Source organism: Cebus imitator, unplaced genomic scaffold (assembly GCF_001604975.1).
Source record: "Cebus imitator isolate Cc_AM_T3 unplaced genomic scaffold, Cebus_imitator-1.0 Scaffold90, whole genome shotgun sequence".
Taxonomy (NCBI): domain Eukaryota; kingdom Metazoa; phylum Chordata; class Mammalia; order Primates; family Cebidae; genus Cebus; species Cebus imitator.
In genome coordinates, this window is record NW_016107405.1 from 5,732,991 (window position 1) to 5,756,742 (window position 23,752).

General features: G+C 36.2%; 1 protein-coding gene across 2 annotated transcripts in view; it reads left to right on the plus strand.

Moving 5' to 3' along the window:
• Window positions 1-23,752, plus strand: part of CFTR (CF transmembrane conductance regulator) — a 181,946-nt gene that overhangs the window by 126,328 nt on the left and 31,866 nt on the right. For both annotated transcript variants that reach the window (XM_017535077.1, XM_037740808.1), the window contains exons 21-22: window positions 660-760; window positions 14,081-14,332. In XM_017535077.1, the coding sequence (XP_017390566.1) occupies window positions 660-760; window positions 14,081-14,332 (353 nt within the window). The remainder of the gene's footprint in view (window positions 1-659; window positions 761-14,080; window positions 14,333-23,752) is intronic.

Genomic DNA, 23,752 nt, shown 5'->3' on the forward strand with positions numbered 1-23,752 from the left:
TGAATAATCAGTGAGTGACATTGGATTTAGAAAGTTTTTTTTTAAACATCTTTTTTTTTTTTTTTTTTAATAAAGGGCAATCTTTTCTCTTTGCAAATAGCAGACCTGTTAGTTTTCTGACTATCTGGTAAAGTGCTAAGCATACTTACTTCCTAACAGCATGCAATTAGCAAAGGTCCTCCTTGCAAAGGCACAGAGTACATCTAAACATCTTGCAGATGCTATTTGGACACATTCCTCCCCTGCTTTTGTTCTTTTTTGTAGGGAAGCTCATCTGGATACAGGACCTTTATTCACCATTGCCCATTCTATTATTTGTTACTGCTATTACTTATAGAGTAATAATAGAGGAGACAAATATAGTGCCTACCCAATACCAACAACACCTCCAATACCAGTAACATTTTTTAAAAAGAGCAACACTTTCCTAATATTCAATCACTCTTTGATTTAAAGCCTTGGTTGAATATTTACTATATGCAGAGCATTATTGCTATTAGTAGATGCTGTGGTGAACTGAGACTTAAAAATTGTTAAAATCAGCATAAAATTGAAATGTAAATTTAATGTGATATGTGTCCTTGGAGAGGTGTGAATAAAGTAGTTTACAGAAGAGAGAAATAACATGAGGTTCATTTATGTCTTTTGTTCATCTATAGGAGAAGGAGAAGGGACAGTTGGTATTATACTGACTTTAGCCATGAATATCATGAGTACATTGCAGTGGGCTGTAAACTCCAGCATAGATGTGGATAGCTTGGTAAGTCACTATCATCTTTTTAACTTTTATTAAAAAAAATTCAGACAAGAAAAAAGTATGAGTAATAGCATGAGAAATAACTGTATACTCTATATTGAACTTAAGAAATAAAACATTACAGATAAATTGAGAGTTACTGTGTATCTTTCATTAAACCCATATCTCTTCTTTCCTCCTCATAGATAGCCACTACGAAGATCTAATACTGTAGTGAGCATTCTTTCAGCTATTTTCTTGTTCAGGGTTTTTTAGGACAAATACCTAGGAGTGATTTTGCTGGATTATAGAATTAACCCATGCTTAACTTTACTGGATGGTGTCAAATTGCCCTCAGGTCTGTTGTACCAACATATATTCCCATCAAGAGAGTACAAGAGTTCTCATAGCCACGTATCTTCAACAATACTTGCTGTTGTTGGACTTTTTCATTTTGGCAGTCTGATGAAGTGAAGTGATTACTAAAAATATAGGGCAGCTTGACACGTATTTATTGGCTTTTGGTGTTCTCTAACATTAATTTCTTATTCATATTGTTCACGAATTTGTTACCTAGATTTTTTTTTCTTCTTTAATTGTTTGTAGTAATTTATAAATTCTGGATTGATTGTCAGTTCTATACATTTCAAACATAATCCCTCAGTCAGTGGCTTGGCTTATTGAGCCTTTTGATGAAAAAAAGCTTTTAAGCTTAATAAAGTTCAATTTATTGTCTTTTCCTTTATGTTTTGTGCTTTCGGTATCTTAATTAAGAACTCTTTCCTTATCTCGGGCTCTCAATTTTAGCAGCATGATGTTTTCATGATGTTATTTAAATTTTTTCACATTATTTAGTGATAACTCCTTTGTTGTTCACAAAGTGTTTATCATTGTCTTCTCTCTTTCTGCTTGATAAATATTGCCACACATTTGTATAACTTATTCATGTGTACAAAGACTACATTTTGATTGTGTTATTTCTCTTGTTTTGGTTTCCTAGAATGCAGAGCCATTAATATTATAGTAATGTTTATGTGCTAATACCCTGTCAGGGACACAAATCCCATTGAAGTAGAACTGAGAAATTAAAGGAAATGATGCACATTTCCCCATTTTTATTTAAAAAACCAAATGCATAATTTTCAATCAGACTATATGGTTAGTCTGGATAGCTTCATCATTGACTTTTTAAAGTCTTTTTGTACTACTGTATTTAAAATCATTCTTTCACCACTGCTTTTTGTAGAAGGTTTAGAAACCCAAGTTAAGAATGATTGTACAACACTATTATTATACTCTTTTTAAAATTATACTTTTTGCTCAAGTTTCTTTCCCTGTTCTCTGAGACAGAGCTTGTGTTCCCAAACCACACTCATTTCAGCTATGAAATTCATGTGATCAACTCTTATTAGAACAAACATCATTATAAATTATATCTCCAGGGAAAAGAAAACCTTTTAATGCTCTCTTCTGGTTCATGTGTCTTATTATTTTCTTTAAGCATTTTTGTAACCCATTGAGCTGTAATTTAAACTGAACATGATTTATACTAAAGTTGGTTTCTTTACCTTTACCTTTAACTTTTTTTTTTTTCTAGTTTGATCAGCTTTTTTTAGCTTGTGCAGTCCTGTCTTTAATTCCATTCCAGTATGCTTTTGGAGTTGGTTCTTATAAATATATAGAAATGTTTCTGTTGGAAAATAGCAGGAATATATTAAATAAATATTTTGCTTGCATCTATTTAATTCTTTGTTCAACTTTCTACAATTCTGACTTTATATTTAAGCTCCTCATGTACTTACATGTTTCTTTACCTAAAAACATCTCTTCACCATTGATATGTACAATTCCTTTCTCTTTGCTGTATTAATTTTCTTGGTTTACATAATAGCCTCTACCCACTGATGTCAAAACCTCTGTTTGGTGCATTTCTGTTCTGCCTGTTCAATCTCTATGAAAGTTTCTGCAAGGTGTTTTCATTCCTCTAGTTTTTCACATGTGCATCCTGGGCTTTGTGATCTGTGCTTTGACATCGTGTCTTTCATCTTGTGCAATAAAAGGATCTTTGCAAGGACCTATTATGTTATAATACAGTCTATGAAAAGTATCAATATTTGCATTTGATCACATTTAAAAAAGCACGTTCTTTTGTTTGAATATCAGAGTGAATATGTGAGTTTCTATTTCCTTGCCAAATAGCACAAGTAGCCTTTTCCTGGGTATTTATGGGCATTTATCTGGTTATTGATTCCCATCATATTGCTGTTAACCATACCATTGCTAAAGTTATACAGTAACTTTTTTGTTTTCACCTTGGCATATGTTGAGAGTAGGAAATAGATATGGCTATGCCCTCAAATTCCACATTTATATGATGTTAACCCTAAAGGTCTTTGTGACTTCTGAAGTAAAAACTCAAAGTGTTGTCATTTTACTTACTGAGTTGTTAACTGAATTTAGAGTTGAGTTTATAATGGAATAAACAAGATTTTTAGTTTGATGTATACTTTGAATTTTTCAGAAAAAAATGGTTATACATAGAAAGAATGTTATATTCTCCTATTTGGCCTAGTTTAGACAAGAACACAGAGTCAAATGTTGACAGAATTCTGAAGTTATAAAAATGACAGTGTGGCTTTTTTTTTTTTTTAACTTTCCCCCTGCTGCTTATGCCCAGGTGCCTAGCTTTCTTTAGTTCTCAACTAGTAAAGGTAATGTTTGGATGATAACATTTAGCCTCAAATTATACTGAATTTATGATCACATATCTCAAATATTGGTACACACAATTGTACAGTAACCTTTTTATTAGATTTTCCTATAAAAATTTTTATTATATTCCCTAAGATAGCTTTTTCCCACCTTCTCCCTTCTCAGGTGCTCTAATAATTCCACCCCCTGCACTTTCAGCCAGTGACTTTATTATATCTTTTTAAAAAATCTAAAAATACTGATGCAACCAGAAAGAATTTTCTTTTTTCTCTCTACCAGTTGCACCAGGCTACTGCACCTCTCTTCGTGCACTACCTTCTGCCCGTGTTCTTGCTCCTATATTCAGGAGCAAGTAATTTGCAATACCTTCCTCTTTGTAGGACCTTTCTCATTAGAGAAAAAATACTTTCCCTTGATCTCCAGCTACTACCCCATTTCTTGGCCTATATATAGCTAACTGTTTGAGAAAGGGCCGCTTTCCATCTTTTCCTCAACCTACTTCAGTTCCATTCTTTTCCTCAATCCACTTTCATTCCATTGTTTCCTCAACCCATTCTTTCCACAGCCTACATCATTTTATTTCTATCACCCCCATTACTCAGGACCAATATCTTGCCAGAGCCAATTTCTCTGTCTCCCTTAACAGCTCCAGCAGTATTTATGCCATGGACAAATTCTTCTTCTTGTGATACTTTCTTTCTTGCTTCCATGACACTACTCCCACTTCATTTTCCTTCTACCTCTCTGACTCCTCCTTTGCCCCTTTTGCTGGCCCCTTTTCTCTTTCAGATCTCTAAACATCACCTATATTCCAGCCCTATTCTACTGACACTCTCCAGCTGTTATTTTCTAAACCCATGCTTCAGAAACCATCTCTTGATGAATCTTGGAAGGCTGAGGTGGGCGGATCACTTGAGGTCAGGAGTTTAAGACTATCCTGGCCAACATGGTAAAATCCTGTATCTACTAAAGATATAAAAATTACCTGTATGTAGTGGCATGCCCCCTGTAACCCCAGCTACTTGGGGAGGCTGAGACACGAGAATCACTTGAACCTGGGAGGCAGAGGTTGTAGTGAGCCAAGATCATGCCATTGCACTCCAGCCTGGGCACCAGAGGAGACTCAAAGAAAGAAAGAAAAAGAAAAGAAAACATCTCTTGAAGAATCATAAATTCATATCTCTAGTTTAGACTTCTATCCTGCTCTCTAAATGTGTATCCAACTATCATCTTAACACCACCATATGTTTATAAAACACAATTACAGAATGTCTTTCCGTAGGCTTGACATTTTAAGGCATGAGTTTCTGTTTAGTATCTCCTTAACATATACCCAGGGTCTCAAGATACTATTATCAGGACAAAACTTCTATTCTGCTTACTAATGTGTCTGGCCTTATTTAGCAGGTTGGAAAAAAAAGTCATCTAAACATCATTGCTTTATGAATAATATAGTTTAACAGTTTGTGAATCACCCATGTAATTTAAAAAACAGTAAAATTATCAGAATATAATTTAATAATTCCTATTAGAAAACCCCATGTTAGGGGGTTTCCAGTTTTCTAAATTGATATCTCAATGTTTTAAAAATTGTTTATTTATATTAATAATTCACTCTTTATTTTAACATAAATTGTGGCTATCTCTATTCTTTTCATTTCTCATACCATTCTATAGATGGGGTGAAAAGAAAAGTGTTAATTTTTAAAAACTGTATCCTCAAATGATATATGGATTTATAGCTGTTAATTGCTAAAGCAATTATCTTATATGTTTTCCTCCAAAACAAAGTTGTGTGCTGGTTTATTTATTTTTTGGACTGGTAAGATGCCTTCCTTCCATTTTTAGTAACAACTGTTTTCTCTTTCTCCTATTCTTAACTACTTAAGCATTATGTAACTTAAGCACTTAAGATTGCTATCTATATGAATGAATAAAGATTAAATAAATAAGATCTAGAAAGGGCGACAAGGTGATGCTTCAAACTGAACCGTATCAAGCCATCTAGTGATTGAAAAACTACGCACACTCATAGTCACATTGTCAGAAAGAAGCCATTGACAATTCAGTTTGTTTCAGGACTGCCTACCACATAGCACAGCTAAAAGACTACTTTTTATCTTTTACTGTTTGTTTTGGGTTCCAGTAATGATCAAGTACTGATTGTACAACAACCATCAAGAAGTCTGATGCCTAGAAGAAAGGGGAACCTGGCCTTTCTGCATTACTCCTATGTGAATATTATTCTGCCTCTTTAATTCTCCAAGTGAAGCAGCAGATAAACCATCCCTGTTTATGTTAGCTGTCTACCCTGTTCAACTGGGTGTTTCTAATAACATAAGAGGAAGAAAGCCACCAGGGTGAGCAGGGAAGGCAGTGAATCTGCAGGGCTTATGGATAGATTCCTGTTAGTGAGGCGCTAGAAAGTTCTTGCAAGATTGATGCAATCTGAGAAGAGTTTTCTGTCAATAGAAACTCCCTCGGTTTCTCCTTTGTCCTTTTATTGCCTATGTTTGTTTTGGGTTCCAGTAAAGATCAAGTGACTGATTGTACAGTGACCAACAAGAAGCCTGATATGCGGAGAAAAGGGGAACCTGGCTTTTCTGCATTACTCCTGATGTCTAATTTTCTTGTACTGAGTGTAGTTTTTGCTGTAAGAATCTGAAGGGAGGAGTCATTTCTTCAATTTTTTTTTTTTTTTGGTCTCCTTTCAATGGTTTCTTGACCATGTCTATCTTTTTCTGTTTTCACAAGTCTTTTAAATTTTCCTCTCATGACCTCTGTCTCAAGACATTTTTCCACCCATCTCTTCTCATTTCATCCTGTAGAATGTCTGTGGTAAGAGTCCTGCATTTCACTCTGGCCTTGCTACATGTGGCCTTGGGCAAGTCCTAGCCTCCTTGAGGGCCTTATTTTTCTCATTTGTAAAATGAAACAGTTTGGTTAGAAGTTTTCTAAAGTTCCTTCCAGCTCTGACAATCTGTCTCTTCTGGATCTTTTTCCTGTGAAAAATTTCAACTCTTGAATGCTAGAGTCCATTGATTAAGTTATTCACTGCTGCAATTATCAAAGCTGATCAAAGAACTCTGAACCAGTGTGTTACTAGAACCAACAAAGAAAATGCCATTATGATGTTTTAGAGTCTTGAACTAGTAGAAGAGGTTTAATGAGAACCCTAAGGGATTGCTGAAATGTTAAAAAACAGGTTGAAAACTTTAAAAAATTCACTGGGCTTCATGCCTATCACTTTAACTTCCTGGGTTTAGATAATCTCATTTATGGATTAGATCACAAGTTCTCATCCTACTAGCACATGCAGAATCTTTATAAAAACACAGAGTAGCCAGGTGTGGTGGCCCAAGCCTGTAAACCCAGCACCTTGGGAGGCTGAGGCAGGCGGATCACTTGAGGATTGGAGTTGAATACCAGCCTGGCCAACATGGTGAAACCCTGTCTCTACTAAAATTACAACAATTAGCCAGGCATGGTGGCACGTGCCTTCCAGCTACTGGGGAGGCTGAGACAGGAGAATCTCTTGAACCCAGGAGGCAGAGGTTGCCGTGAGCCAAGATAGCTCCATTGCACTCCAGCCTGGGTGACAGAGTAAGACTCCGCCTCAAACAAAACAATAAAAACAGAGATTACTCAGGGTCCACTAAGGCCAGTGAAGTCAGTTCTCTTGGTAGGAAGCAGGGTGACTGGGCATGATGTTTGTAGTTTTAAAAGTGCTCCAGGTGATTCTAGTGTGTATCAAGCAAAGCTTGTGAATCGCTGTACTATATGCTCTCTAAGATTCATTTTAGCTCTGATTTTCTGTGAGTCAAAGCAGAGGGCTCAGAAAACTTTTTCTATGAAGGCTAAAATAGTAAATATTTTCAGCTTTACAGGTTGTAATGTCTTTATGACAACTCAACTCAGTCTTTGGAGGGCAAAGCAGCTGTAGATAATATGTAAACTAATGAGAGTAGCTGGATGTGTCCTGTGGGCCATAGTTTTGCTGACCCCTGTTCTGTGTCATAGAATTTCCTTTTGAATTGATGGACCACCAGCAAATAATTTTTGTCCTGTATCAATCAAGGATACCTATATACAACTCTACAAGACATGTAAAAAAATGAGGCTTAATAAGAGAGTACTTTGGGGAAGACACAATATTTCAAAATTAAGATGTTTGGAAAAAAATCTTATTAAAATAGTGAAAACTATGAGAAGGTGTTTTGATTTGTTGTTTTGGATTCCTCTTTTTGCAAATTATTTTGAAATATTTTTGGCAGAAGCCGCATAGATCCAATTGCATTCACCAATCTAGATTGTAATTAAGTTCCAGAGTAAGTAATAGCTTTGATGAGTGATGTCTGACCTTTTTCTTTTTCCTTTTTCCTTTTTTTCTTTTTTTGAGATGGAGTCTCACTACATTGCCCAGGCCGGAGTGCAGTGGTGTGATGATCTCAGCTCAGTGCAACCTCTGCCTCCCAGGTTCACACGTGCTTCTCCTGCCTCAGCCTCCCCGAGTAGCTGAGACTACAGATGTGTGCCACCATGCCTGGCTAATTTTTGTATTTTTAATAGAGACGGGTTTTACCATATTGCTCAGGCTGGTCTTGAACTCCTGGCCTCATGATCCACCTGCCTCACTCTCCCAAAGTTCTGGGATTACAGGTGAGAGCCACCATGCCTGGCCAGTGTCTGACCTTTTACATGGAAGGGTAAGTTTGAGTCTTCCTTTGCCCATCGGCACACTTAGTACCATGTTTACCGAAGTTTTTAGCTATTGAAAATGGGCACCAGTGTATTTTGAAACTCAGTGTTAACTTGGGATATGCCTTTTGTCATGCTGCAAATAGATTTTCTTTCTTTTGTGTGAAGATCACCATCTCTGTCCCTTCTGATAGAAAAAGTGACACTGACTTCTCAAGTGATTTGCCACAGGTAAAAATTAGTAAACCGTTTCTGTAGAGAGCAAGCTATAATAATATACTAAAGGGCTAGGTTTATAGTATAATATAAGTAAATCATTTATGCTGTTAATAATTTATAACAACATGGCAATTGACTGACTTCCTGTGTCCTCTAGGAGTGTAAGTGATAGATGTAGAAACATAGACCAGAGTTTCAAGAACATGTTTTGGGCAGAGTCTGTTTTCTTGCTAACCATTGTCTCTTAAGTTCATGTGCATGGCCTAAAGATTATGCTAATGGATCCAACTCGGCCTTGGGTGTCAGGTCTGTGTTAGTGAGTATTGAAAAGTATAGTTTGTGCCTACCAGAAGGATTTATGATTTAAAAGCCCTAAATCTCCCCTTATAAGTACTTCATACTTAGAATTTTTTTCCTATAAAATGTGATTTTTTTACATTGTGCGAGTTTTCTAGATGATTCTCTTCATATTTATTTCTTGCAATCCTCCTGTAACTACCAGTCCTGAAGTCTCTTTATAGTATTGCCAGCCAGATCTCTGGTGTGTGAAGTGTATTTTCTATGATGGCACATAGTTTGGGTGTTAATGCCTAATCTTGATGTGCTGGCTTCTAAACAACCAAAAGGATGAAAGGAAATAGAACAAATATTTTTGTGAAGGAGAGGAGTATGGCTTCTTGACTTATTCTAGAATAAGCCTGTAAGCCTCCTCTTGCCTCTTTGTCACATGAAGAGAAAAGGACAATCAAGAATTATTTTCTTCTTGGCTTAAATGCATCCCTTATAAAATAAGGTTGAGATTAGGCTGTGAAGCTATATTTTTGTCAAGAGTGTCATAATCCCAAAAGACTTTGTTCTTTTAATGCTTAGGTTAGTAACTTTAGACATTCTTATAAAGATAGTGAGGTCCAGTTTTAAGGATTGATCCCTTCTGAAGAGGCTCAGAAGAGGTTTTGAAGAATACCAAAATTAAATAATGAAACCAAGAATTTAAAACAGATGAAGAGCCCTAAGCAAAAATCGCACCAAATTTTGGCTAAATTCTAATGTATGGAAGTCTGCACAAATTCTGTCAAGTTTTCTTCCCTACAAGTGAAGAATGGGGTTCATTGTATCAGTGCTTGGGTCTCATTTTGGCTTCATTTTCTATTTCTCAAAGTCTAAGAGAAGTGCTCCTACTGAAGCAGATGTTGGGATTTTGCTGCTGGCAGGGCAGACTTGCTGCTCTCAACAGAGCTATCCCTCCACCCTCCTTAGGCAACTCTTTTCTATGCACAGGAAGCAGCAGGCTGGTGTTAAGGAGTTTGCCAATCCAGTCATTCTGATAATTGCTGAATACAAATTTCCATCCAGCACAATCTAGGTAGCTACACGATGGCACAGTAGTTTTTATGCATCACATGAAAATGTTTAGTAGGCACTCTAATTGAGAAAAAACATTAAGTGAGGTTAAAAGCTCAATGAAAACAAATAGATGAGACTAAAAATAGTTTGATATGTTGTAACTTCCGTCTAATCCAAATAGCAACGAATATTTTGAGGCCGAGGAGCTGAAGGGTAAAATTGCAGCCTGCACTACTTGCTAATGTACTCGCAGCACTGTCATTCTTACTGCACAGACACTGCTTTCTGCATAGGAGGTAGAATAATGGATTCATTCTTTATTAACAAAGATTTATTAAGTGACTACATGGTACTAAGCACTAGATGGAGAGGGATGTTTTGAACCGTCCATTGTTTGAATACAACAAGGAACACTTTGAATGAGGTTACTATAATAGGCAGAATTGGTTTAACATGAAGCATAGGAGACATGACCTGCAGGTCCTCTCACTTGCATGAACTCCTTTGAAGGCCCTATATTTAATTTTATATGCATAATTTGGATTTCAATATTTTTTCTTTAAGAATTCCCCAAATTACTTAAGCTTCAGGCTTCACAAAACCTGGATCCATCTCTGGTAGCAACTATGAATCTTTGGCAAGAAATATGACTTTACTTTTTCTGTGGTTGAGTTTATTTTCTATTTGAGCATGCATTCCACTGAGTGAAAGAAATAATATAATTAAATTCAGAGATTTTGCTGGGTTCTAAGTGGAGTTTGCAGAATGCCATAATATTAGTGATTAAGGTGTGTCTTGACCTGCATCGTCTTTTGCCTGTGCTCACTGTCTCTGAGGCACTGATGTTCCTGTCTGACCTAGAGGTGCATGGTCCATGTAGATGGAGTCTTTGTCTTCCTTGTTTTCACTGTGAGCTCTCCCTTGCTGAGCCTTCTTCAGCTTCTTCTATGCCCCTGAAGAATCAAAAGATTCAAATCTGAAGCTATGTCAAGTCATCTGTGCATAGACATTCCAAGAAACCCTGTTCATTCTACTGCTCCCACATCATGCAAGACACAGGAAGCTTCACTATGGCATGAGTCTTTCCTGGGCTTTGCCTTGGAATTCAGGCATAGGTCTCCTTTGTTCTAAATTTTCCAAATCACCTTGAGGACAGAACCAGGATTTGGCTGCAAGGCAGAACTTTTCTTAGAGGACCTGGTATCTAAACCCTCTTGTTACTCCCATTTATGGACAACCTTTCTTGAGTCAGATTGTGGGGTGAGGAGAGTGACTGCTTCTAATCCATCATAACTTTGTCTATGGCTACTGTTTTTGCATAAACACTATGCATTGAGTTCTTAGGCTTTGGCTTTTGGAGCTTAAAGGCCAATATTCACATGGTTCAAAATTTTCAAATGATCAATATCTGACTTGAATTTCAAAAGCCAGTTTTTGAAACTTAAATGACCAGAATTGATTTGTTCTGCTTTGGTTCTGATGTGGCCTCTCCTTCCAGAGGTACTGGAGGTAGAATATCCAAGCTGGAAAGCCCACGAATACAAGGAATTGGTTAGTAATGCATAATCTAATTTGTTACCTGTCCACATCTATTCAATAATGGCATTTCAGTGGCTACACACTGACCGTGGTGGAAGTGTCTGCACAAGCCACTTTTTCTTCCTGTCAGAAGGTATTCTAACCCACTTTATTGAGTGACTGTCAGCTCATATGCTATGAATGAGTGCCCAGTGTTAAGATGAAATTACATGTTCTTAGCTAGGCATATTTGACCATGCTGTATGGAACCATGATAGTCCGTCTTAGAGTCACGTTAAGCAGCTAGGCTGTAAGAAAGATAATGAGTTGGAAAGTTACGTTCTCTAAATTTGATTGGTACATTCCATTTGTCACATTTGACATTAGAAGTTCTGGATTCACCCTCTAGGTGAGTTTCACTAGTGGAGAATGTAATTTGCAATGCTCAAACACAAGTCCTAAACAGAAAACATTGTATTTTATATTCCAGTGCTGCCAAAATAGTGGTTTTGAAAGTCCTTATTTTCTGATAATACTGTATGTAATTCTGAGGCATTTAGATAACAGTAGTTAAATGTTTTATTGATTGTTTGGAAGTATTAAAATGTGAATAATTTTTGTTATATAGTGTCTTTCCTGTCTTGCTTAATAAAAAATAAGTTTAGAATTGTGTATAGAATTAACAGGCATAAATATCAAGTCTCAACTTTATGCAGCTAATCTACATTTGTGTATACCCTTCAGTTATTTCAAGAGAGGAATGCTATTCTTACGCAGGATAAATACAATAAGAAATTTTAAATGCATTAGAACTAAATCTCTGGCAGTTTCATCTCAATAGTAGTTGCAATTTTATCTCCCAGACCTTATTATAGACTAGCAGCTCTCTATGAAAATTAATGACAGCGTAAGAGTGTATTTTAATTCAAAGTTAATCAAGAATAACTGAGTCAAGACTTATCTACCCTGAAAATCACTCATAATTCAGAATTTAAAGTATCACATGTGTACAGTCATGACTATATGCCTTTTACTTCCTTTACTGTTATTTAGTGTATAGGCTTTGGGGTCCTTTTCACATCTATTAATAGTGGGCTTGACTTCAAAGGATTCTTTTCTTGAATCTTGAATAATTACTGGAGACAATTTGAAGATATTTTCAAGAGGAAGGAAACTGAAGCACAGAATCGCCAGAATGAAAAAGAACTTCATAAGCAGAGCAGGCTTGATCAATGGCATGTGAAAACAGGCAATACAATTAGAATTGCTAAGATGGAATTTTAATGTTCAATTAAGGATCTGTGTCTAAACTTTTCTGCTTTATCTATCAGTCATTCCATACTAAAGATGAAGAATTTTTCCCATTCCACCTTTTGATAATGAAAAATAGAAATAATAGAAGCAAATGCACTTTTGCCCTCATTTTTTTCCAAAAAGGATAATTTTTAAAGTCTAAACATTTGGTAATAAGATATGTTAATATCTTAAAGGAAAGCTAATAAACTCTTTGACTGAATAAAGCCAGCATCAATAATTTTAGTACGACTTACTTAATTTTAGTAAGACTAAAAATAAGAGCAGTAAAATTGTGTCTGGTCAGCTACTAATGCCTGGGAAGGATTGAACCACAGGATCAAGGATGGTATCTTTTAAAAATAGCACTCTGGGAGGCCAAGGTGGGTGGGTCATATCAGGAGATCATGAGCATCCTGGCTAACATGGTGAAACCCTGTCTCAACTAAAAATACAAAAATTAGCTGGGCATGGTGGCACATGCCTGTAGTCCCAGCTACTTGAGAGGCTGAGGCAGGAGAATCGCTTGAACCTGGGAGGTGGAGGTTGCAGTGAGCCGAGTTTACACGACTGGACTCCAGCCTGGTGACATAGCAAGACTCCATCTCAAAAAAAAAAAAAAAAAAGGAAGTTGAATGAATTCAGAGTCTTCAAATTCTTTCTTCTTATTCATTTATATTTATTTACTCATTAGTATATTCATTTCTTTATTTATTGTTCAAATATTTATTGGGTACTTACTATATGCCAGGTTGTTTCTAAAATCATATTCCACATTCTAATAAGTCATAATTATTCAGAGAAGAGAAGTATGCTTTTCTTTAAAAAATTGAACACCTTAAAATTATGAAGTCATTTTCTTTCTATGTGTGTTAAAGGTATACTTTATTAAATATTACATGAATAGATTTATCATATTTAATTATAAATATAACCCTTATATGCAATTACATTTTTAGCACTAAAAATGAATATTTAAGTAATTTAGATTAAAAGCATAATTATTTAACTGCAGATATATGCCAATGAATTAAATTGTTTGAAGATTACAGTGAAGTTGTTTAAAATTGACTAATCATAAAGAGTTCACTTAACCACGTGGTTGACACACAGAATTATAGTTAGTTACTAAGGTAGTTCGAGAGAAAGAGAAGAATCTTCAGTAGTGATTTTGAGTTGTGGTACATTTTATTATAATATACCGGTTGTACAGCATTGCGCAGTGCTGTGTATAGTAGAAATAAATTTTCTCTTTGACGTCATCTATTCCCTTGAGAATAGTTTGGCTATTTATGTGTGGCTTGCATAACTGAGAATTAGGTGATCACAAAAATAAACAGGCCTATACAGAGCCCATTTATGTAAGTCCTAGCTAATTCTCTTCAGTTAAGCTTTTAATTATATCCAATTATTTCCTGTTAGTTCATTGAAAAGCCTGACAATAACCAAGGGACGAGTAGCAAGTGTTGCATTTTACGAGTTATTTTTTAGGAAACATCAAACTAATTATGAAATGGTCTGCCAATCTTAAACACAAAAATGTTGTTATTTTTATTTCAGATGCGATCTGTGAGCCGAGTCTTTAAGTTCATTGACATGCCAACAGAAGAAGATAAACCTACCAAGTCAACCAAAGCATACAAGAATGGCCAGGTCTCAAAAGTTATGATTATTGAGAATTCACACGTGAAGAAAGATGACATCTGGCCCTCAGGGGGTCAAATGACCATCAAAGACCTCACAGCAAAATACATAGAAGGTGGAAATGCCATATTAGAGAACATTTCCTTCTTAATAAGTCCTGGCCAGAGGGTGAGATTTGAACATTGCTTGCTTTGTTAGACTTGTGTTGAGTAAGTGAATCCCAGTAGCCCGAAGCAATGTGTTAGTAGAATCTATTTGTAACATTATTATCGTAGAGTAGAATCAATATTAAACATACATCTTTTGCTATTATATGGAGTCATTATCTTGAATATAAAATTTAATTTTCAGAGACCTGAATCTATATAATGGGTTTATTTTAAATGTGATTGTACTTGCAGAATATCTGATTAATTGCTAGGTTAATAACTAAGCCATTTAAAAAATCAAAATTATAACATGTTTTAGATTTTCCATCTTGAAAATATCTTCCAATAAGAATAATATTTTATCGCTGACTCCATCTAATGTCTTAAATTTTATCTAAGTTCCATTCTGCCAAACAAGTGATACTTTTTTTTTCCTAGCTTTTTTTTTCAGTTTGTTTGTTTTGGTTTTCCTTGAAGTTTTCACTGAGATATAGATTTTTCCCCTACTTATTTACTATATTTATTAAGCATAAGTAATTGGCATTATTTTGAAATACTTCTTATGGATCCCAGCACTGGGCTGAACACATAGAAGAAACTTAATATATACTGATTTCTGGATTGATTCCTGGAGACAGGGATGGCCATTATCCATAGACTTCAGGTTCCATAAACATAGTTCTTCATTGTCTTCAAATCTCTAATTCTAGACTGCTCTATAAATCTAGACAAGCGTATTATATATTTTCGATTGATTTTCTTTTTTATTTAGATAAAATAAAAGGGAGCTGAAAACTGAATTGAAAACTGAATTTTAAAATTTTATCTCTTTGTGGTTAATTGCAAACACAGATACAAAAATATATATAGAGATATAGTTAGTAAAGATGTTAGGCCATAGTCCTTAACACTGACATAGAAACAGTTTTGCTCATGAGTTTCAGAATATATGATTTTGATTTTTGCCCATGGATTTTAGAGCATTTGATAAACATTTAATGCATTACACAAATTCTGTAAAAACATATATATAGGATGAGCAAAAAGTCCCTGTGTACCATGTGAAATGGCAGAACACTGGAAATTTTGACACATCTTTTTGCCTTATATTTGGATAAATAAATTCACATACTACTAAAATGAACAATATTTCTTTTCATCAAGAATAAGATTTAATTTATTTTTTATTTTCCTAAGGGAAAACAGTTTTAAATAGGCATAAATGGAAAGACTTTCCATTTCATATTGAATTTGCCCCTAGTGTTAGGATGAGTATGTTTATGGATATTTGGGTTATAACTTGAGCCCTAATGAAACCTCTACAATTTTTGGCATTTTTGCTTCATTATTTAACTTGCAGAGATGTTAGTTGTACTTTGGAACTATGTAGAATTAATGATTTGTCTTGGCTCCTTTCTTGCACTGGAAAAAGTAAAATTAATTACTCTGTTTTGCTTTACATATCAATGAATACCATAGCTGAAAGTATTTTTTTCCTGGGGTCACCAAGATGAATGCCAAAAGTAATATCATTATTATAAACAATAGTAAGAATAGCAAGAATAAACCTAGATAGAAAGCCTTGGTAAATTGACTTTCTCTCCTCCTGACATCCGGCCACCCCTTTGCTTTGCTGATGCTCATTTGCCCACTTATTTAAATTTAAGCAAGGCCTAGAGTAATAGAATTTGTGGATCTTCATTCGTATGGAAAGTTTCCCTGATTTGAGATTAGTAATTAGAGATATAGCAAAATGAGAAAGAATTAATATGCTCAGGTATTTCATTTTCTCTAAACCTGTATATACAAAATAGGCCATGTGTGTTCAGTAACAATTCACTGAAAGGCACTCTCGAGGTACTTTGGGGGAATTGAAATTTACTCACACAAGGCTATGGATTGTGCCATTTGTCAAAAGACAAAATGACAATAAATTTTGTTTAAATATCTCAGTTAGCTTTATTTTCTATTCTAGATTTGGCCAATCCTTCATTTCACAAATTGGAATAAGTGTTCCAGCAAGTCAAGCATCGGAGATTGGCTTCATAGACCAAAAAAGAGGGCCAAAGAAAACAGAAACAAAGAATAAGAAGATAGTTGCTCATTTCAAAGTTACTTTTCTTGAAAAGTGGGGACAAAGGGGACAGAATAATAGAAAAGTCACTGATTGGTTAACATTGGATTAAGAATTAAAACAGAGGGAACTTTAAGATGGAAGTCTGAAACTGACCTGTTTGGGAAATCAGGCTGTCATCTTTGTTGATTTCTTGGAAGGCCAGATAACAGCTTAGTTTTGCTTTGGTGAACATGGGTGACTCCATTTTTATTTTTAGCCTGGTCTGTTGAGGCCTTATGAGAGAGCTTAAGCCAAAACAGTGACTTTCTAGAATTTTTGTTTGACACATCCAAAGAGGGACTCTAATTTTATTGAGAGCTTATCATATCCTAAGCACTGTTTAAACACTTTCATTTACTATTACATTTTATCCCATTATAACCCTAAAGGCAGATAGTTTGCTTTTATTTTCCACACTGGAGGAAACTGAGGTTCAATTAAGTGAGTAAGGAAGCAGAAATCTTAAACCCAGATCTGTCTGAGTTCGAGGTACTTTTTCACCAGATGCCATTGCGTCTCTTTAAAGAAGGTGGAAGAACAGAAAACATGGGGCTGGGGAAGAGAGAAAGTTTATGTTCCAGGAGATGATAATCTGAAAGGGGAAAAATAAGATCCACTGAAACCTGAGGCAGATTTATTGTGATGATAACAAAGCTGAAATTTCACAGACCTTCATTTGCCTGAGCCAACTTTGAAGGCCCTGTATCTAATTTTGTATTTATAATTCTATAATCTTTATTCTTGGAAAGAGCCCTCCCTTCAAATTTACAAGCTTTGGGCCCCCAAAATCCTTGAAATGCTCTTGAATAAGAGATACACAGGTGAATGTTACGGGAATTCAGAGAAGGAAGCAGCTAGTATCAATTGGTGGAGAGTTAGTCTATTCAGGGAAGGTTTTATATAGGAAGTGGCATTTAGAATAAGGCTTTGAGAACTGAGCTGTGTATTTGAACAAGGTGGTGTTGCAGAATTTTGCTCCTTAGTTCAGTTAAAACTCGGGTTCTTGCCACACGACCAGGAAAATTTAGGCACATAGACACATTGAAAAGTGAGTAGAGCAGGATTTTATTGGGCGAAAAGAAAAAAAAAAAAAAAAAAAAGAAGGCGGCAGCATAACGGAAACTCATAAATAAAGCCCTAAATCCCTGGGACAGAGCACCTGGGAACAAAAAGCAGTTTATGAGTTCTGAAAAAAAAAAAAAAAAAAAAAAAAAAAAAAAAAACCTCAGCAAACTGAGATGGAGGCTTGCTCACAGATTGAATCCCAGGCCACCACACAGGAACTGAAGAGAGTAGGCTCCTCCCCTGCATAAGGTGCAAATTCCTTGTGGCTCTACCCAGTTCCCTTCAGCCTGGGGTTCCAAGTCTGCCGTGGGCATGCCCAGACAAGCCCTGGGCAGGTTCCCATCTGCCTAGGCATTTGGCTGAGTTAGTTGAGTGAGAAAGGGTGGTCCAGGCAGAGGGCATAACAGAGGCAAGGGGCATACACAGAAGACAGTGACTGGTTCAGTCAGGTTGGGGGATGGCAAAGGAAGTAATGGAAGACAAGATTGGAGCAAGATGGGTGATAGATTGTGGATCCTTTTTTTTTTTTAACATAAATATAAAGACAGGATTTCACTATGTTGCCCAGGCTGGTCTCAAACTACTTCATTGCCCAGGCTGGTCTTAAACTCCTGGCCTTAAGTGATCCTCCCATCTCAGCCTCCCAAAGTGCTAGGATTACAGGCATGAGCCACTGTGCCTGGCCTCCAATTTTGGAATTTGAAAGCTAAAGCAATACAGTTGAAAACTCAGATAATCCAGGTAGATTTTGCTATTAGGTGCTATTTGATTTCTGGTACAGAGCTTCTAAAGCCCTTGGAGTTTCCTAAGTGATAAGAGCGACAGGAGAATCTTTTGTTCTATGTTTTTTTTTCCCCCTAGTTCCTGAAATAGATCTAGAGCAGTAAAAGCACATAACATCCTTTGTTATTCATAACAAGCCCCTTTTAACTACACCCCAGTTTGTATTTATGAGGTGGCCTTTGGAAAGTCCCTAAGGACAGGAATGGGTAAGGGCTGGTTGCCAGGGGGTCAGGTTGAAACTTTCAGCTTCACCCCTTGACCTCCAGGGACCTTTGAGGGGCTGCAAATTGTGTACAATCAACAATGGCCAGTGATTTAATCAACCATACCTATGTAATTAAGTCACTCTATAAGTCTTAACTGGAAGTTCTTTGGAGAGCCTCCAGGCTGGTGAACACATTGAGGTGCTCAGAAGGTGGTATGCCAGAGAGAGCACAGAAGCTCTGTGCCCCTTCTCACATGCCTTTTGCTACGCATCTCTCCCATCTGGCTGTTCTTGAGTGGTATCCATTTATGATAAACTGGTAACCTAGTAAGTAAACTGTTTCCCTGAGTTCTGTCAGCCATTCTAGCAAATTATCAAATCTGAAGAGTTCATGGATTTACAGATACACAGTCAGAAGCACAGGTGACAATCTGGCCTTGCCATTGGCATTTGAAGTATGTTGGGAGGCAGTCTTATGGGAATGAGCCCTTATCCTGTGAGATCTATGCTAACTCCAGACAGTTGTCAGCATTGCTTGGTGTCCAAAACCTACATTGTTGGTGTTACAATGTGGGTTTTACATTGTAAAATGTAAAACCTTTTACATTTACAATGTGTATTGTGAGTAGTACAGGGAAAACAATTTGTTTTTTTGTGTGTGTGGTCTTTGGTCATCTTCGAGAGCAGGACTTCTCAAAGTGTGGTCCCTGGGCCAGCATCATGTGTATCACTTAAGAATTTATGAGAAATGTACATTCTTAGGTCCCAACAAAGTGAACAGGGGTCTGACTTTCAGCACAACTTCCAGACAATGCTGATGCATTCCTGCCCAACCATGAAAGCCCTTGTTTAAGAAGGTCATTAGGGCTGGGTGTGGTGGCTCATGCTTGTAATTGAGCACTATGAGAGGACACAGAGGGAGGACCACTTGAGCCCAGGAGATGAAGGCTGCAGTGAGCTGTGATGGCACCACTCTAGCCTGGACGACAGAATGAGACACTATCTCAAAAAAAAACAAGAAAAATGAAAAAGAAAGCCATTAGGTATAGAGGACTGATGGTAAAAGGCCAGTTACAAAAGGTTAGGGAATGGGTGGATACTGAAATAAGAAGCTATGTAGAACACCATTGGTGGTGGTAGGAAGTAGAAAGCAAGAGCACTGATCTTTGGGGGATGGTCATATCAAATGCAATATGGAGGCATTTGCCTCTGCACTGAGGAGAAATCTATCTTCTCCAAGATAGGAGAAAAGGAGTTAAGTGAAGTTAAAGAGAACCTTTGAGCACAGAGTTGGGAAACTGAAGGTATTTGTGTTGTGCTGCCTCAATCTTTTAATTCAGCTGTAAGCTAAACTCATGAAACTTAAGTAGTGTCAGGTTTTTTTTTTTTTCTAGGACGGGGTTTCACCATGTTGGTCAGGCTGGTCTTGAACTCCCGACCTCAGGTGATCCACCCGCCTTGGCCTCCAAAGTGCTTGGATTACAGGCGTGCACCACCACACCCAGCCGAGTAGTGTCAGAATCTGACTTTTTTCTTCTTTTGATACCGTGTCGGCTATTCTGGGTCTTTTGCCTTTCTATATATACTTAAGATTCAGTTTGCCAATATACGTTAAATAACTGGCTGGGATTTTGTGATTGGCTTGACTCTATAGATGAGTTAGGAAGGACTGACATCTTGACAATGTTGAATCTTCCTATCCATCATCATGAAATATTTCTCCATTTATTTGATTTGTTCATTTTTTTGTCAGAGTTTAGTTTTCCTCATATAGGCTTTTTACATATTTTGTTCAAGTATTTCATTTTCAAGGAATGCCAGTGTAAATGGTATTGTGATTTTAATTTAAAATTCCACTTTTTCATTGCTGTTGTATAGGAAAATGAATGATTTTGCATATTAGCCTTATATCTTTCAACTTTGCTATAATCACTTATTATTGATAGTTTCAAGAATTTTTTTGTCAATTAATTTGAGTCCTCTACGTAGATGATCACTATCTGAACTTAATTTTATTTCTTCCTTCCCAATCTGTATGCCTTTTATCTCCTTTTCTTATTTCATTAACTAGGACTTCCAGTATGATGTTGAAAGTAGTGGTGAGAGGAGATATCTTTGTCTTGTTCTTGATCTTAGAGGGATAACTTCAAGTTTCTTATCATTAAGTATGATTTTAGCTGTAAGGTTTTCGTAGAAGTTTTTTTTTTTTTTTTTTTTTTATTTTTTGAAGTCTATTCCTAGTTGGCTGATTTTTTTTTTTTTAAAGAATCAGGAATGAGTGTTAAATTATGTGAAATGCTTTTCTACATCTATTGATTTGAACACTTTATTTTTCTTCTTTAGCCTGTTGATGTGAAGTACATTAGTTGATTTTTAAATGCTGAATCAACCTTGTATACCATACCTGGGATTAATTCAGTTTGGTTCTGGTGGTATATAATTCTTTGTATACATGTTGAATTCAATTTGTTAATACTTTTTAAGAATTTTTGCATTGGTGTTCATGAAGAATATTGGCGTGTAGGTTTTTTAATGACAGCTTTGTCTGCTTATGGTTTTAAGCTAATGATTTTCTGATTTTACCAATGGAAGTTAGAAATTAGTTAAAATTTCTAATTTTACCAGTCCTCTGCAATCTCTTCCCAAATGCTTTTACATGTCTGTTCTCTCTGAAAGTAATACAGCCTCTCCAGTTTTCTTTTGATTAATGTTAAAATGGCCTAACTTTCTTCATCCCCTTACTTTTGGTCTATATGTGGTTTTAAAGTGAGTTTCTTATAGGCAACAAACAGTTCAGTCTTGTTTTTTGATCTACCCTGACAATCTTTGTCTTTTAATTGGCGTATTTGGACTATTGATATTTTAAATGATTATTGATATAGTTAGATAAACATCTACCACATTTATTCCTGTTTTCTGTTAAGCTGCTTGTTCTTTGTTCATATTTTTATTGTCTACTCTTTTTCTTTCCATTGTGGTTTTAATTGAGCATTTTATGTTTTCACTTTCTTTCTTTCCTTAGCATAGTAATTCTTCTTTAATTTTTAGTGGTTGCCCCTAGAGTTTGCAATATATATTTATAACTAATTTAATTTCATTTTCAAATAATGCTAAATGATTTCATGTGCAAGTACATTATAATAATAAAATGCTCCCAGTTCTACCTTCTCTTATATTGTAGCTATCATTTAGTTCACTTACATATATGTATATACCTAAGTATATACATTATCATATATATGATTGAATATATTAATGAAATTATTTTGAACAAATTGTTTTCTGTTAAATCAATTAAGAGTAAGAAAGTAGAAGTTCTAATTTTATTGTAAAATGAAATACTTTCATTTATTCATTCTCTAATATACTTTCTTTATGTAAATCCAAGTTTCTGACCTGTGTAATTTTCTTTTTCTCTCTTCAACTTCTTTTAACAGTTCTTACCAGCCAGACCTACTGACAACAATTTTCCTCAAATTTTGTTTGTCTGATAGATACTTTATTTCTTCTTGACTTTTGAAAAATAGTTCCACAGGGCACAGAAATCCAGATTGGTGATATTTTCCCTCTCAAACCCTTAAATATTTCATTCCACTGTCTTCTTGCTTGCATTGTTTCTGAGAAGTTAGATGTAATTCTTACCTTTGCTCTTCTATAAGTAAGATGTTTTTTCCTCTGGCTTCTATCAAGATTTTGTCTTTACCTGTGATTTTTCTGCAGCTTGAATATGATATGCCTGTGTGTCAGTTTTTTTGGCATTATTCTGCTTGGTTTTCTCTGAGTTTCTTGGATATGTGGTATGGTATCTGACACTAATTTGGAAAAATTATCGGTAATTATTGCTTCAAATATTTCTTCTGTTCTTTTTTCCCCCTTTATTCTCCTTCTGGTATTCCCATTACACGTATGTTACACTTTTTGTAGTTGTCCCACTGTTTTGGACTTTCCGTTTTCTCAGAGTTTTTTATTTATTTATTTGCCTTTGCATTTCAGTGTTGGAAGTTTCTATTGACATATCTTCAAGCTCAGAGATTCTTTCCTCAGCTGTGTTCAGTCTACCAATGAGTCCATCAAAGGCATTTTACATTTTGATTACAGTATTTCTGACCTATAGAATTCCTTTTGATTCTGTCTTTGAATTTCCATTTCTCTGCTTTCTATCTGTTCTTGCATGTTGCCTACTTTTACCATGAAAACCTTTAGAATTTTTTTTTTTTTTTTTGAGATGGAGTCTCATTGTTGCCCAGGCTGGAGTACAGTGATATGATCTTGGCTCACTGCAACCCCCACCTCCTGGGTTCAAGCAATTCTTCTGCCTCAGCCTCAAGAGTAGCTGGGATTACAGGTGCCTGCTGCCATGCCTGGCTAATTTTTGCATTTTTAGTAGAGATGGGGTTTCATCATATTGGCCAGGCTGGTCTCAAACTCCTAACCTCAAGTGATCCACCCACCTCAGCCTCCCAAAGTGCTGGGATTACAGGCATGAGCCACCATGCCCAGCCTTTAGAGTATTAATCATAGTTGTTTTAAATTCCCAATCTGTTATTTCCAACATCTGTGTCATATCTGACTGTGGTTCTGGTGCTTGCTGTGTGTTTTCAAACTGTGTTTGTTTGTGTTTTAGTATGCCTTGCAATTTTTTATTGAAAGGTGGACATGATGTACTGGGTAAAAGGAGCTGTAATAAATAGGCCTTTAGTAATGTAGTGGTATGTGTAGCAAAGGGTGAGGGAAGTATTCTATAGTCCTATGATTAGATGATTAGGTTTAGTCTTTCAGTGAGCCTGTGTCCCCATAGCTTAGAAACACCTGTGAAGTGTTTTTTTACCCCTTTTGGTGGGACATAGTGACTAGTGTGGGCGGGAGTTGAGTATTTCCCTTCCCCTAGGTCAGTTAGGCTCTGAAAAAAATCCTGATAGGTTAGGCATGGTAAAGTACTCTCTTTCGAGGGCTGGCCTTGTTATAAGACTAGAAAGCTCTGGGCCTGGATGCGGTGGCTCATGCCTATAATCTCAGCACTTTGGGAGGCCAAGGCAGGTGGATCACCTGAGGTCAGGAGTTCAAGACCAGCCTTGCCAACATGGTGAAACTCCATCTCTACTAAAAATACAAAAGTCAGCCAGGTGTGGTGGCACACATCTATAATCCCACCTACTTGGGAGGCTGAGGCAGGAGAATTGCTTGGACCCAGGAAGTGGAGGTTGCAGTGAGCCAAGTTCATGCCATTGCACTCCAGCCTGGGTGACAGAGCAAGACTCCATCTCAAAAAA